Source organism: Sinocyclocheilus grahami, unplaced genomic scaffold, assembly GCF_001515645.1.
Source record: "Sinocyclocheilus grahami isolate Dianchi unplaced genomic scaffold, SAMN03320097.WGS_v1.1 scaffold1113.1, whole genome shotgun sequence".
NCBI lineage: Eukaryota > Metazoa > Chordata > Actinopteri > Cypriniformes > Cyprinidae > Sinocyclocheilus > Sinocyclocheilus grahami.
In genome coordinates, this window is record NW_015506292.1 from 142303 (window position 1) to 159802 (window position 17500).

General features: G+C 32.8%; 1 protein-coding gene across 1 annotated transcript in view; it reads left to right on the top strand.

Annotated features, from left to right (window-relative positions):
• Window positions 1-17500, top strand: part of LOC107566921 (receptor-type tyrosine-protein phosphatase mu-like) — a 181706-nt gene that overhangs the window by 19041 nt on the left and 145165 nt on the right. The window contains exon 5 of the mRNA XM_016252498.1: window positions 7651-7944. Coding sequence (XP_016107984.1) covers window positions 7651-7944 — 294 coding nt within the window. The remainder of the gene's footprint in view (window positions 1-7650; window positions 7945-17500) is intronic.

The window sequence follows — 17500 nt, forward strand, 5'->3', positions numbered from 1 at the left end:
ACTCACATACACCCACTCACTCATACTCACACTCACATACACCCACCCACTCACTCACACACACACTCACCTACCCACCCCCACCCACACCCACACACACACACACACACACACACACACACACATGATTCCAGCCTGCTGCAGGTGCCAGAATGAACTTCTGCCAATTAATTTACCACCGAAAATACACCTTACTGGCCACAAATGTTTTTTTTCCTCAGTAGTTTATTAAAAATATGTTTTATTTATATTTATTTATATTTATAAATGTATTATATTTAGTAAGTGTATAAATATATGTCTAATACATTTTATTATAAGTATATGTATATTTATATATACAATATATTTTATTTCTGTTTTTTATATTCATAAAAATAAGTTTTTAATACTTATATATTCTATATTTATGAATATATATTTTGATATGTTGGATTTTAAGTATATTTTTTATTGTAATTTTATATAAATTATCATAAATAATAATAATAATTTGTCAGTTTTTATATATATAAATATATTTGCATATATTCTATTATAAATATATTTTATTTTTATAATATTAATAAACATACATTATATGTTTTAAATGTGTGGATATATTTTAATATATTTGATTTTAAATATGATTATAAAATATGAATATTATAATAATATTATATTTTATATCATATATGTTTTATGGATGTATATTTTAATATATTTAAATTTAAATATTTTTTATATATTTTATGTCCGTTTTTATATTTCTACATATATTTTTATCTTACAATATTTATAAATATAAATACATTTTGTATTTATAAATAAATTTTTTATATTTGACAATGGAATTTTTTTGAGTATACAGTGAGAATCAGAACAATTTTTTATGTGTGTTTGGTGTTTGGAGTGTGTTCATTTTGGACCTTTATTTGACCGTTCTCTTCTGTATATTGTGTGCTACTGTAGTTTGAGATACTCAGATGATCTTCTGTGTGACGGACAGTCAAAGAGAAGGAAAACCAGAACCGAGGGGAAGTTGTGTCATCCTCGACCTTCTGAGGAAGAAGTTGGCCTGCAGACAGCGAGTGTGTGATGAGTTCAGGTCTCTGTCAAGTCACATTAACTCAGATTCACTCAAACCTGCAGAAAAGCCCAGAACATCCTAATAACAGAGTGTGTCAGTGACAGGAGATCCGTGCGGTTCAGGGTGCGGCCCAACACGCTTCTAATTATACCAGACCACATGAGTGTGTGTGTGGCAGGTGCACAAACACACACACACACACACACATACACACACACACACACACACACACACACACACACAGGTTTGTTTTTGTGAAAAGTGGGGACTCTCCATAGGTGTAATGGTTTTTATACTGTACAGACCGTATATTCTATTGCCTTGGTGATCGAAGGGATCCTTTACTTCCACTGATGTCATATGGCCTTTACACAGTTCAGCTGCTGAGATTCTGATGACGAGATGCTTTTAGTTCCTCTCTACAAGTGTTTTAAAGGGTCATATGTGTTATTTCATGATTTTACATTTTATTTTCTCTACTTTTACTCGAGTCGAGTTTCTGATCAGAGAGTTGCAGAGGTAAGAAATTGTATAGAATTTCTTCTGCTTTTGAAAAAAAAATAAAGAGGATAATATAGAAAAAAAGGCAGAAGTTCAAATTTTGGACTGCAGAGGAAGTTTTGACAGCCTAAAATATTTATAACTTTTTATTTATAGCATTTTAGTATTTTTTTACTATTTTTTTTCTTTGACAATGGAAATATTTTACTGTTTTTCATAAGTTCCTAAGTTAAAATGGCATTTAAGTCAATTATTTTATCATTGAAACCAGTTTCAATATATATATAAAAACATTAAACGCAAATAAATAAATAATTGCAGAAGTTCAGAACAAGTACATTTTCAGTTTAATTGTATTTATTTATTTTATTATTTTACTGTAGAGGAATGTTGATGGTGAATTTAGTTTAACATTCTTTTTTTTAACTAACAATGAAAATTTATTTTCCAGTATTTTTATTTAAAAAATCAATTTTCATTAATGAGAATGATTTTTTTTTAGCTGTTTTTTCTTGCATATTAATGACAATTAGAGTCAGTTATTTACTTACAAACTTTATTTTGTTTTACATGCATTTTGTATTTGGCAGCATTGCATAAGTTAAAAATGGAGGCTTTTTTCTGGTTGTTACATTTATTTTTGAAAATGGAAAAAGAGGCATAAAAGTTGCATTAGTTCAGAATTAACATTTTGTAGCTTAGTTTCGGTAAAAGCTCTTTAAAGGTGCTTAAAGCGATTTCTGACAAATGCTGTTGATGTTTGAAGTTTTATCAAGTTTTTTCAAGTTTTATCAAGTTTTGCTGCTGCAGAAGTTAAAAACATATGATATTTATTGTATAAGATTCAATGTGAAACTAAAAAGACAATGCAAAGAAAAGAAAGTCGTTTACAGTTGAGTATCTGTTTGATAGTCCAATGAACTGCCCCTTGTCTTCCAGGCCAGGCCATACCACCCCTTCTGCCCCTTAGCATCGTTCTAAGCTCAGGGCTGCTGAGAGGGTGTGGCGCAAATCACAAAATACTACTGACCTTAAATGTGTATCAGTCGCTCCTCTCTTCCTTCTCTGCTAATGCCTCCACTGCTAAAGGGACATACTATCATAACAAAATTAACAATTCGTCTAACTCTCGCATGCTCTTTAAAACATTTTCCTCCCTCCTTTGTCCTCCTCCTCTTCCTCCTTCATCAACTCTAACAGCTGACGACTTTGCTACGTTCTTCATTAATAAAATTACAAACCTCAGTGCACAATTTACCACACCTCAATCTTACCAACAAACATACACTCATTCACATCCTTCTCTTCACACACTGAGGCATACGTCTCCAAACTCATCCTTTCCAATCATCCTACTACTTGTCCGCTTGATCCTATTCCATCTCATCTTCTTCAAGCCATTTCTCCTGCAGATGTACCTGCACTCACTCACATCGTTAACACATCCCTTCACACTGGTGTTTTCCCCTCAACATTTAAACAGGCTTGTATAACCCCATTACTTAAGAAACCCACTCTTAACCCAACTACAGCCAGAAACCTTGGAGTTGTGATTGATGATCAGCTGACTTTCTCAGACCACATTGCTAAAAGTGTCCGCTCCTGCAGATTTGCTTTATTCAACATCAAGAAGATCAGGCCCTTTCTTTCAGAACATGCAACACAACTCCTTGTTCAAGCTCTTGTTCTGTCCAGGCTGGACTATTGCAATGCTCTCTTAGCAGGTCTTCCAGCCACTTCTATCAAACCTTTACAATTAATCCAGAACGCGGCAGCAAGATTAATCTTTAATGAGCCAAAAAGAACACATGTCACACCTCTGTTCATCAATTTACACTGGCTACCAGTAGCTGCTCGCATTAAATTCAAGGCATTAATGTTTGCCTACAAAACCACCACTGGCTCTGCACCCCTTTACCTACATTCATTACTTCAGAGTTATGTGCCTCTAGAAGCTTGCGTTCTGCAAGTGAACTTCGCTTTATTGTTCATCTCAAAGAGGCACAAAATCACTTTCACAGACTTTTACATTAACTGTTCCCTCCTGGTGGAATGACCTGCTCAAATCAATCCCAGCAGCTGAGTCCTTAACCATCTTCAAGCATCAGCTAAAAACACATCTCTTCCATCTTTATTTGACCCTCTAACTCTAGCACTCTCTATTCTAGTTCTATTCTTTATTTTTAAAAACTTGCCCCTTTTAGACTTGCACTCTATTTAATTACAAAAACTAACAAAAAAAACTAACACTTGCTTCTCTAATCTTTTTGTATCCTATCTATTTGTTTTCTTTTTATTTATTATACAATTAACAAAAGCAAAAAAGGCCTCTAACACTAGCTTGCTCTATTCTGTTTCTATTCGATGTTTTCTTTTTATTTATTATATGTTTAAAAAAAACCTTGCTACGTGTACTGCGTTAAGCTAACTGAGACTTGTTATAGCACTTGCTTATCATTGCTCTTTTGTTGATTTAGATTGCTTCTATTGTCCTCATTTGTAAGTCGCTTTGGATAAAAGCATCTGCTAAATGACTAAATGTAAATGTAAACTCATGTGACTCCTCGTGATACGATCAGACTGAATCAGAATCATCTGAATCAATCACATCATGTCTGTGAGGGTACTATGGTTTCTTAAAGCTCCAGGTCGTCCCTCACGTCTCTGTGATCTTCTGGTCTGTAGATGTGCGTCTGTAGGTTTTATGGTGCAGCAGGTGAAAATGTTGCGTCACTGTACGCACCAGTACTCTAGTGATGACTGACAGCTGAAGTGAATCACGTTCACGAGTGGCGTTTCTTGCCGTGTGAGGTTTGTCTGGAGTGTGTGAATCTATCAGTAGGAGGAAGGAGAGAGATGTCGCTGTCGTTGGTGTTGTTGTTGTTTTTGTGGGTGTAGCGGAGCATGTCTTTGGTCACACCTGCACAGAGCTGCCAGGATGATGGATGCTCCATTAGCGCAGCTGTAATTGGCATTCTCCACGCTTCACATCCATACGCCGCTGTGTGGTTCCTCCACACAGACCTGCTACTGCAATTCAGCCGCTATGAGCTCTCAATCTGAGCCTTCCGTCCGTCTGTCTGTCTGTGATGGTGTTATTCCTGTGTGCTAAAGACAGCAGTGACACTCTGAATATACGTGTTGTCGTCAACATCATAGCAGTGAGCACTCACTTTCATGGTTGCTTTGATACTGTTTTTTTCATATTAATTTACTCCATATTATTATTTTATTTTTTATTATTTTATTTTATAATTTTTAATTTTCTTTCCATTTCATAATTTTTTATTATTTTATTTTTATAATTTACGTTCATGTTTTATTTTTTATAAAATGTTTAATTTTTTATTATTGTAATTTATTTTATTAATTGTCATTTTATTTTATAATTTTTATTTTTATAATTTTATTTTTTGTTTTGTATAATTGCATTTTAATTTATTTTACTTTTTATTTTATTTTATTGTTTTTAAATTTTAAATTTTAAATTTTATTTTGTCATTTTTTTAGAATTTTATTTTATCATTTTTATTTTATTTTTTATAATTAAATTTTTAGTTTTTTTATAATTGTATTTTATTTCTATTTTATTTTATATATATATATATATATATATATATATATATTATTATTTTTTAATTAATTAATTAATTAATTAATTTTATTTTATTTTATTTTATTTTCCCTGAGTAAACATCTAGTCCTAAGATGCCATTAGATGCCATTTGGTTCCAAGCAAAATAGTGTTAAAAATACTTTTTAAACCTTTTTTAAAAAAACTTTATTTTAGAGAGTTACTGATGGGTTTGAGACTCAGCCAATAGTGAACAACAGCAAATGCATGATAAACATGATAAAACAGATGTTTTTCCTGTAGAAACATCAGTCACGGGCCTCATTTGTGTTCAGGTTCGCTCTGACACTGAAGCAGATTGTCTTGTATTGCTAATAGATTTTCATGCTCTGATGGAGGTTTGTGTGTGTGTGTGTGTGTGTGTGTGTGTGTGTGTTCTGTATCGGGATGGCGGGTGAATTGGAGCAGGACCGTTGGGGTGGCGACTAATGAAATTGTGCTCATCTAAAACAATGAAGGTCAGGAAATTAATTAGTTCAAGTCATTAGCTCAGAGGAATCAGGCGGCCCGTCTGAAGATTTCGCTCTAAATTGCGTGTCGTGGCTTTTGTGCGTGAGCGACGCGTTGGCGCTTAATTGCGCCACTTAAGATTAAAGCCCAGAGACGCGGGGCAGAATTAAGCAGCTCTTTGTTGATCCGCTGCTTTTCACTCATCTCAGCGTTTCATTAACAAAATGACTAGCCTTCCAGAGTTCAGCTGACGACCAACACGAGCAGACAGAAACACCTGGCCGCTAAAACTCTGGCATTAAATGAATGTTCCCACTCTCTCTCATCATTGTCTTCTAGTTCATATTTATCTGAAGTATCAATTTGTTATGCTTGAGGTTTTAGTTTTAGTTCGACCCTGATCTGTAACAGGGGTTTTCGAACTGCTGTCTGTGGAAAAAACGTAATATCTCAAGTACATTTATACCTAATCTAATTTGATATTTATTTTGTATATTTTTTCATTTCATTTTCATTTTACATACAATTTTTGTAATTTTGTTTGTCATTATCATTAGTTTTTTTAAATGTCCATATGGTTTTTATAAAATTTTAGTGTATTTAGTTTTGGTTATTTTAGTACTTCAACTGAAACAAAAATTAGAAATGTTGCAACTATTTTTATTTATTTACTTTTTTCCATTTATATATATATATACTTGTAATAAAAGAAAAATTAACTGAAACGATTAATTTTCTATAGATTAGATAATCAATTTGTTATGCTTGAGGTTTTAGTTTTAGTTCGACCCTGATCTGTAACAGGGGTTTTCGAACTGCTGTCTGTGGAAAAAACGTAATATCTCAAGTACATTTATACCTAACCTAATCTAATTTGATATTTATTTTGTATATTTTTTCATTTCATTTTCATTTTACATACAATTTTTGTAATTTTGTTTGTCATTATCATTAGTTTTTTTAAATGTCCATATGGTTTTTATAAAATTTTAGTGTATTTAGTTTTGGTTATTTTAGTACTTCAACTGAAACAAAAATTAGAAATGTTGCAACTATTTTTATTTATTTACTTTTTTCCATTTATATATATATATACTTGTAATAAAAGAAAAATTAACTGAAACGATTAATTTTCTATAGATTAGATAGATACTAGTTAATGATAAATAAATTATAAAAATAAGATTCAATTAATTGGCTGAATAAATAAGTATATAATTTGATTAAAAGAAATACAAATTTGATTAAACAAATAATTTTTTTATACAAAATAAACATAATAATGTAACATGAAAAAAACATATATTTACAATATAATATCTTTCTTATATTTATAATATACATTTTTCAACATATAAATTGCGTCTTTACTACTGTAGAAATAACAGCTGAAAAAAATGACTTTGTATGTTGAAATTACATTAATGTGCTCACTCATCGTTTTATTTCTGTTAACATGCATTATATTTTGAGTATCAATTTTTATTTATTTAGCATGGTTTTAGTTTTAGTTAACGATAATAAACCTGATTTAAAACTGGGGTCCGTAGAAAATACTAGAGAAAAACTGTGTAGAAATGTAAAAATAAATAATAACAAGCTACTTAACAAAATGTAGCTAACTGCTTTAAATCTACTTTACTTTCAGCTAGCTAAAGGGAAATTTCTTTCAAGTTACATGGCTGTAATATTAGCGATATGATGGCTGAAATGTCCTTCTGTGTTGTGATCATATTCAATTCAATTCAAGTTTATTTGTACAGCGCTTTTTACGTTACAAATCGTTGCAAAGCAACTTTACAGCAAATTAGGTTTCTACAATATTTAGTGGTAGTTTATCAGTGGTGACTGTCAGTTAATGTACATATGGCAGAAATGTACGGAAAAATCTATTTAAGACGTAATCAAACAGACTATTAACAGCAATTATTATATGATGCAATCAAACTTATAGCAAAATGTGGTAGTTGTGATTGATGTTGTCTCTGCCTCTCAGAGCCTCCGATCCCCATCGCTCCTCCTCAGCTGACGGCGGTTGGCGCCACCTACCTGTGGATTCAGCTCAACGCAAACTCCATCAACGGCGACGGGCCGATTATCGAGAAGGAGGTGGAGTACCGCACGCTTTCCGGAAGCCTGATCGACAGCCAACCAGTCGACAAACCTAACCACAAGATCGGCCACCTGGACCCCGACACAGAGTACGAGATCAGCGTGCTGCTCACCAGACCCAACGAGGGCGGCACCGGGGCCCCGGGGCCCCCGCTCAGGGCCCGCACCAAGTGCGCAGGTAAAAAAAACTGTCATTTTACTACTTCACAGCTTATTCATTTGGCGACTGACAACCAGTGATGGAGAAGCTACACTGAAAGCCGTTTCTCTAGTTATTCATACCAGAGTTATTTTTAGATACTTTTGTAGTTTTTATTTTATTATTTTTAAATAGATTTTAAAGTTTTTGTAATTTTTTGTGTTGTTTATTAATCTTTATTTATTAGTTCTATTTTATTTAGTTAAATTCGTTTTTTAATTTTTTATTATTATTATTATTTTATTTCAGTTGACAACTATTTCATTTCAAGTAATGAAAATGTTTAGATTTTTTAAATGGTTTTAGTTTTAGACAATGATAATAACCTGGAATGATGGGGGTTTTAAAATAGGGAAAAACTATCTAAATGTGAAGATAAAAAATAAGCTAATCATTTGATTTACATAAATAAATAAATTGGAAAATGAAAAATATTAAATGAAATTTTTTTTTATCTAACAGTGCAGTACTATAGTGAGTAAAAAAAACACATAATACTGCAACATAAAAAGCATAAATATTATTTTCCAAATATTATTTTGCATATTTATAATATTGTTTTAAATAAATAAATAATTTGATTAAAATAAAAAAGATTAAATCAAACAAATGAGTAATACATCTAACAGTACAGTACTATAATGAGTAGAAAATAAACATCATAATGTAACAATTGAAAAAAATTCCAAATAATATTTTATTATTATTTGAACATACATTTTTTCCCACTGTATAAGTTGGGGTTTTATGCATAAAAATATATAGATGAATTTATTTATTTATTTGTTTGTTTATTTTAATTTTAGTATGGGGGTCAGTGTTCATCTAAAATATTGAAAACCCTTGATCTGTACTGTCCGATACAAACAAAAAGTAGCTGTGCTGAATCTATTCACTTTAAGCTAAGTAAAGTGACATTTTCTTTTTAGTTACGTAACTACAATATTAAAGTTTTTTTTATATACAGCAAATCAAATCAGAGTGTATTTGGTACAAAAATATTTTTTATGCATTTAGCAGATGCTTTTTATCCCAAGCGACTTACAATCAACTTACAATACTTGCATTATACCTGTACACCTACATTTACACGAAATACAACTGATAAAACCATTTAAATTAATAATTTGATACAAAAAAGGTTCAAAGTGATGTGCAGAACCAAAAATGTGTCTGAAGATTAAGTAATTTATGAATCTTTTTTAGAATCTTTTTTTTAATTGAACTGCTTCACCACAGTCCAAATGAACTGATTCACTACAATTAACTGATTCACTACAAAGAACTGATTCACTACAACAAACTGATTCACTACAACGAACTGATTCACTACAACGAACTGATTTGCTACAACGCACTGCTTCACTATGATTAACTGATTCACTACCACAAACTGATTCACTACAATTAATTGATTCACTCCAACAAACTGATTCACTACAATGAAATGATTCACTACAACAAATAACTGATTTACTACAATGAACTGATTCACTACAAAGAACTGATTCACTACAGCACACTGATTCACTACAATGAACTGATTCACTACAACAAACTGATTCACTACAAAGAACTGATTCACTACAATTAATTGATTCACTCCAACAAACTGATTCACTACAATGAAATGATTCACAACAAAGAACTGATTTACTGCAATGAACTGATTTACTACAATTAACTGATTCACTACAATTAACTGATTCACTATAGTGAACTGATTCATTACAACAAACTGATTCACTACAATGAACTGATTCGCTACAACGAACTGATTTGCTACAACGCACTGATTCACTATGATGAACTGATTCACTACAACAAACTGATTCACTACAACAAACTGATTTACTACAATGAACTGATTTACTACAATGAACTGATTCACTACAATGAACTGATTCACTATAGTGAACTGATTCACTACAGCGAACTGATTCACTACAGCAAACTGATTCACTACAATGAACTGATTCACTACAACAAACTGATTCACTACAACGAACTGATTTGCTACAGCAAACTGATTCACTACAACAAACTGATTTGCTACAACAAACTGATTCACTACAATGAACTGATTCACTACAATTAACTGATTAACTAAAATGAACTGATTCACTACAATGAACTGATTCACTACAATGAACTGATTCACTACAACAAACTGATTCACTTCAATGAATCTTAATGTAGTTCATTTAGTTTTAGTGCAAGTTAGTGTCTTCCCAATCCCTGGTTGTGTCGTTGTGTCTTGATGCTTCATTCAGTGAGTTGAGATTCGTTCATGTGAGTCTCACAAGGAGTTCATTAGCTAAATAAACACTTTGTTAGTTGTTGTTTAGATGCTCCGGTGTTTCTCTTGTAATGGCGCAGGAAAGCTTTAGCGTTATTAGGGGTTTGTCACATTAGCATCACGCCACCGGAGCTCCGGGACCCCAGCAAACCACACGCAATTATCACAGTAATTAAGCAGGTGCAATGACTCTCATTCCCGATGACTGCTGTGATTGTATTAGCGCTCAGGATCACCGCGTGACACTCCCACACCAGGCTAATCGCTAATCCATTAGCCTGAGTGCTAACTGCCCATTAGCGCATCACAGGATTCATCAGCCAATCGGACGAGAGGTGCTCGAGGCCATAAAGAGTGGAATGACAAAACTGCATTTACATAAATTATCATTCCATTCCATTGACTGTCCGGTCATTAGCATATATTTGCTCTGACAGCCTTTAACAGAGAACGACTGAACAGCAGAGCGTTTCTGATAAACAACAAATGCTCTGTTTGTTTTGCTCGTACTATGGTACTACCGTGGTATACTGCTGTATATGGTGGTGGTTGAGGAGATTCCCCAGAGTACCCAGAAAAGTGCTATATAAATGTAACAAATTATTATTATATGTTTTATGTAGACAAATACATACATTTATAAACATACAGTACATGCACTAGACATATACATGCATGCGTTATATACATTAAATAAATAAATAAATACGTATATACACTTACTTTGTATATTTGTTTGTAAAAAAATTTAATAAATGGAATATATTATAATAAATATTATATATATATATATATTTGTATGTATGTACACATATGCATATTTATATCTGCAAATTTGATTTAAATTTGTGTATTGTTATTCATACAAATATATATGTGTATTCCTTTATATACAAATGCATAGATATGTTAATTATATTTCCATATATAAAATGTGTGTTTGCATATGTGTATGTACACATACATAAATTTATGCTTGCATATACAGTATATTTACATATGTGACCCTGGAGCACAAAACCAGTCATAAGGGTCAATTTAGTGAAATTGAGATGTATGCATCATCTGAAAGCTGAATAAATAAGCTCTCCATTGATGTATGGTTTGTTAGGATCGGACAATATTTGAAAATCTGGAATCTGAGCGTGCAAAAAAATCTAAATATTGAGAAAATCATCTTTAAAGTTGTCCAAATGAAGTTCTTAGCAATGCATATTACTAATCAAACATTAAGTTTTGATATATTTACAGTAGGAAGTTTACAAAATATCTTCATGGAACATGATCTTTACTTAATATCCTAATGATTTTTGGCATAAAAGAGAAATGTATAATTGTGACCCATACAATGTATTGTTGGCTATTGCTACAAATATACCCCAGCGACTTAACACTGCTTTTGTTTTATATTAGTTTATTTTTATTAATATGTGTATTTGTTTATATATAAATGCATATATGTGTATGTAAATCATATTGCATGTATGTGTGTGTGTAGTACTGTGTTTGCACTGGTTAACTGTAGTGTGAGTTGTGTGTTGTAATCGGATCTGAATGCGCGGCGTCTCTGTTTTGACGTGAAGGAAGTGAATCTTCAGATCTCAGAGTGGCAGTGGATCATGTGTGCTGCTGAAGGGACGGGACACGCTTAACTCATGTGACCTCAGCATAGTCAACATAACACTCATACCTGCAGCAGCGCCACCTGTTGACCGACACACACACACACACACACACCGATCACATGACACGCTGATGGAGCAGAACACAGAAACACACAGACGCCATATTGGATTTGATGTGAACTTATCTCACAAAAATATGTTCTAAGAATGTTTTTCTGATGTTCCCATTAAATTATGAAAACAGTATTTCTAAATGTTTTCTGAACGTTCAAAACGTCCAGTGTAAGGCGACATTTCTATTGTATCATCTTGCAAACATTATGGGAGCGTTACATTTGGATGCTCTCTGAACGTTCTGAAACAAAGTGACATGAAAAAACGTCAGATGAACGTCCAACTAAAACATAAAAAAAAACGTTATAAATGGTTATATTAATTAATTTTAATAGTACAAAAGCATGTATAATTAGCCTATGAAATGTTTTATTTTTTTTCCCAAATTCAGTTTGAATTTTTCTGCATTAAATTTACATTTTTTAGTAAACAGCAAGGCTAATTAATTGAACTCATGGAACTTACACAGTTTAACAACTATTTATTTAAAGTTTTTTATTATTATTTTTTTATTTTTTATACACATACATTTTTAGGGCCCTTTGAATTAGTTTTCTTAAATTTAGTTTTTTTTAACCAAATTTTGTGTTTTTCAGTTTTTCTTTTTGGGATTAAAAGCATGAACTTCTCAAACTTAAACAAATTTAAAATTATTAAAAGTTTAGCAAATTTATTTCAAAATGTATTCATGCATAATTTGTCACATTACATGTCAATGTATGTTATACTATAAATGCAGTTTTTTTTACTGAATTCTGTGATTCTCTCCGTGATTTTCACATCACAGAAATCATGAGAGCAAGATGGTACAATGGCATCCAAATATCTGAGAAAAAACAAGGGTTATTTTTTGCATTATTAATTGTATTCATCATAAATCTAATAATGTGTCAAAATAGACGTGTTAAAATACGTCTGATGTTACTTCTGCTTCATTGATCATGTTTACATATCTGACAGATGCTCTTATCAAAATCATGCATTCACTGGGATTCAAACCCACGACTTGGTGTTGCAAGCGCTTTCAGGAATGCATACTGGAAATGGCAGGTCAGCACATTGCACTATGGGATACTGTGCATACTAAAACAGTACGTCAGTGTGATATTCAGAAGAGTTTCTGGACAGAGACAAACTGTTTCCTGACGGCATGAAGAAGAGCGCAGAAAGACGATGCCAGTCAGATCCTCTATCGTTTGCTGTCTTTCTCTCTGGACTCGTGCGTCAGAAGCTCTTGGCTAGCGGAGCATGCGAACGTGATGCTGTAATTGACAAATTCTGACGGATACCATCGGCACAGAGTGACAGGAGTGTGACAGACTCCAGACTGCAGACGCAGACCAGCTCTTCTCTAACGACCTTCTGCTGCGGCTCGTCTCGCCCTGAACACGCTACAGTCCACCCCAAACACACTCTGAGATTTACTGTACGACTCTGATAAGAGTTGCAGCAGCTGCAGAATCTGAGCCACAGAAACACGTCGTTCCTCGTCCTCCGGTACTTTTTAAAATAACATCGAAAATTGTTATATTAGATGAAATTATATATTATTTGTGTCATGTATACATTTTACAGTGTATATATATATTCCTATTCCTCTGCTTCCTCCTCCGCCGTGATCATTCTTCTTGCGGTGAGGACTCGTGTCGCGCTGAAGGTGACTTTCAAGAGTGTTTTTGAGCTCCGTACAGTCGGGCCTGTGAGAGATTTAGTTTCTCATTTCCAGCGGGATCAACGCATTTAATTCTCCTGTTGGGAGAAGCGGAGCGCAGAGGAGCAGAGAACGAATCCGGCGCTCAGAGAGAAGAGAGGAGACGCGCGTCTGACAGCTCCTCCATCTCACACATTTACTCACACACGCACGCACGCACACACACACAGACACGCACTCACACTCACACACACATTTACTCACACAAACACACACACACACTCACTCACTCACTCACTCACTCACTCACTCAAAGACACACACTCACTCACACAAACACACACACACACACACAGACACACTCACACAAACACACACACACACACACACACACTCACTCACAAACACACACACACTCACTCACAGACACACATTCACACAAACACACACACTCAGTCACACACACACTCACTCACTCACACAAACACACACACTCACTCACACAAACATACACACACACACACTCACTCACAAACACACACACACTCACTCACAGACACACATTCACACAAACACACACACTCAGTCACACACACACTCACTCACTCACACAAACACACACACTCACTCACACAAACATACACACACACACACTCACTCACAAACACACACACACTCACTCACAGACACACATTCACACAAACACACACACTCAGTCACACACACACTCACTCACTCACACAAACACACACACTCACTCACACAAACATACACACACACACACTCACTCACAAACACACACACACTCACTCACAGACACACATTCACACAAACACACACACTCAGTCACACACACACTCACTCACTCACACAAACACACACACACACACTCACTCACAGACACACATTCACACAAATTTTATAGGCCCCTTAAAAATTTTTTTTTCTTAAATTGTAAAATTTTCTGGATTTTGATAAATTAGGCTTGCTTTTTGATAATTAACATTTAATTTTACCATTAAAACAGAATACAAAAAAAAGAAAGAAAGAATAATATGTTTTTGTACTAATAATACTTATAAACTGAATGCATTTTAAATACAAAAATAACTTGTTTATATATTAATATTAAATTTACATCAATAAATGTAGTTAGTTTCATTCTCATTTTAACTAATTGAATATCGCTTGTTCCACAGCTAGCTGGTTTTTTATGTTTAACTGAATAAATGTAATTGTTTCTATAGTGAGCAGAGTTATGCTGATATAAGCAATCTAAATAAGTTAAGTTTGAAATCTGATTACTTAAAATCAAATAGATGATGATAAACTATGCCATAGTTATTTAATGACTGACAAATATGCATCTCATTAAGTTTGTTACAGAAAAAATAAAATGAAAAATGAAGCAGATTTTATAGGCCCCTTAAAAATTTTTTTTTCTTAAATTGTAAAATTTTCTGGATTTTGATAAATTAGGCTTGCTTTTTGATAATTAACATTTAATTTTACCATTAAAACAGAATACAAAAAAAAGAAAGAAAGAATAATATGTTTTTGTACTAATAATACTTATAAACCGAATGCATTTTAAATACAAAAATAACTTGTTTATATATTAATATTAAATTTACATCAATAAATGTAGTTAGTTTCATTCTCATTTTAACTAATTGAATATCGCTTGTTCCACAGCTAGCTGGTTTTTTATGTTTAACTGAATAAATGTAATTGTTTCTATAGTGAGCAGAGTTATGCTGATATAAGCAATCTAAATAAGTGAAGTTTGAAATCTGATTACTTAAAATCAAATAGATGATGATAAACTATGCCATAGTTATTTAATGACTGACAAATATGCATCTCATTAAGTTTGTTAGTTCGTTAAAACGGTGAAATCCAAATGCATGGAAATATATATGCAAATCAAATGATAGGCAGGCGTTGACGTGAGCAACCTGGTGTTTTCTTATTTATCATAATTAATTTCTGCTGGTGTCAGATCAGCGGTGTGAATGTTGGATGTGCGAGACGCCGGCTCTGCATTTTAAGTTTGAAATCTGATTACTTAAAATCAAATAGATGATGATAAACTATGCCATAGTTATTTAATGACTGACAAATATGCATCTCATTAAGTTTGTTAAAACGGTGAAATCCAAATGCATGGAAATATATATGCAAATCAAATGATAGGCAGGCGTTGACGTGAGCAACCTGGTGTTTTCTTATTTATCATAATTAATTTCTGCTGGTGTCAGATCAGCGGTGTGAATGTTGGATGTGCGAGACGCCGGCTCTGCATTTCGTTAATCCAGTAGAAATGAATTCACTCTGCATTCTGCTCAGCTTTCAGCTTGAAACATCATTTCTATGGTAATTCTATCCTGACGAACAAACCCAGATTCCGACAAATAGAGCGATATCTGTTTTGTAGGACTGGTCAATTTTTCCGATTTTATCGATTCATTCGAATGTAATGTTTTGCCGCGATTTTATGTTTTAGAAATTGAGAAATATCACCAAATGTTAAAATTGGACAATTTGACAATATGCCAGTGATGACAATAAAGAGCAAACGATCCAACCGCATGTCGGCGCACGTGATTAGCCGCTCACGTGTGACGCGCTCGTATCACACAGAACGCACTTTTGTGTTGAAGGATGCGACGCGTGCAGAGGAAGAGGAAAAACATGCAAGAAGATGCGAGTGAACTTCTTTTAACTTGAGCGCCACATTTTTAGAATTCCGTTTCATGCGAGAGACGCGAGCGCAACTGTATGTCTGATATTTCATGTGTGCATCACGGTGACTGACTGAAAGCTGCTGTTTACTGTTTTTACAGAACATTTATAGTTAATAATAGTCTAGTGGTGTTATACCTTCAGTCATTCTGAATTTGAATTACCTTGAGATTTTTTTTTAAAGCATTTTCCTCGTATTATATCTTAACATGTAATATGTATAAGACAAGTTTGTAGAAGCTGTAGTTGTAGTTCCTGCATTAGATATTTAACAAGTTATTTGTTTAACATGTTGACAGCTTCATGTGTGCTGCACTTGGAATATCATTTTAATTAGCTACAGGGATATTAAAGAAGAAGTTACTTGAATCGTGTTGTAGTTACATTTTCAAGTTGGCTGGTTAAAAATCATAAAAAAATCGCCCAGCCCTACTGTTTTGTTATATTTAGTTTCTTATTCTTATTTTTCTTATTTCTTATTTTCTTAAATTTCTCATTTTCAGCTTGTCCTTTCAGTTTAGTACTTTGTTATATTTTAATATTTTGTATTTATTCTGTTCTTATATTCTTTTTCATTTTAATTTTAGTTAAAGATTTAGTGATTTTGTTGTTTTTTTGTCTTTGTTTTTTGTTTTGGGGTTTTTAAAATGTGTATATTGCTTTAATACATTTTTATTTCAGTTTTAGATTTAGTTATTTTAGTACAATGAGAAAGAAAAAAGTTTGATTATTTTATTTTATTTTACTATAATATCCCTGCCTTTTTAATGTTTAATAAATGTAGGCTATAAAATTTGAAAGCTTACAATATGTATATACATTTTTTGTGGCCGGTTTTTTGTTGTTGTTGTAGTTTAGTTAGTTTGAGCTATAATTTATTAGTTTTTCCACTTATATTAGTTGTTATTTTGTTTCAGTTCATTTAAATGTTTAATTTTTGTTTTAGTTTTCATTACCAATAATACAACTGGTTAACACATTTTAGTTTAGTTTAGTTTTTTGTTTTTGTTCATCATGTTCAATTAAATCTGCAAAGTTCTGCAGAATGTTCACCAAAAATCAACAAGAAAATGCAAAAAAATATAAATATAAAAAATATAT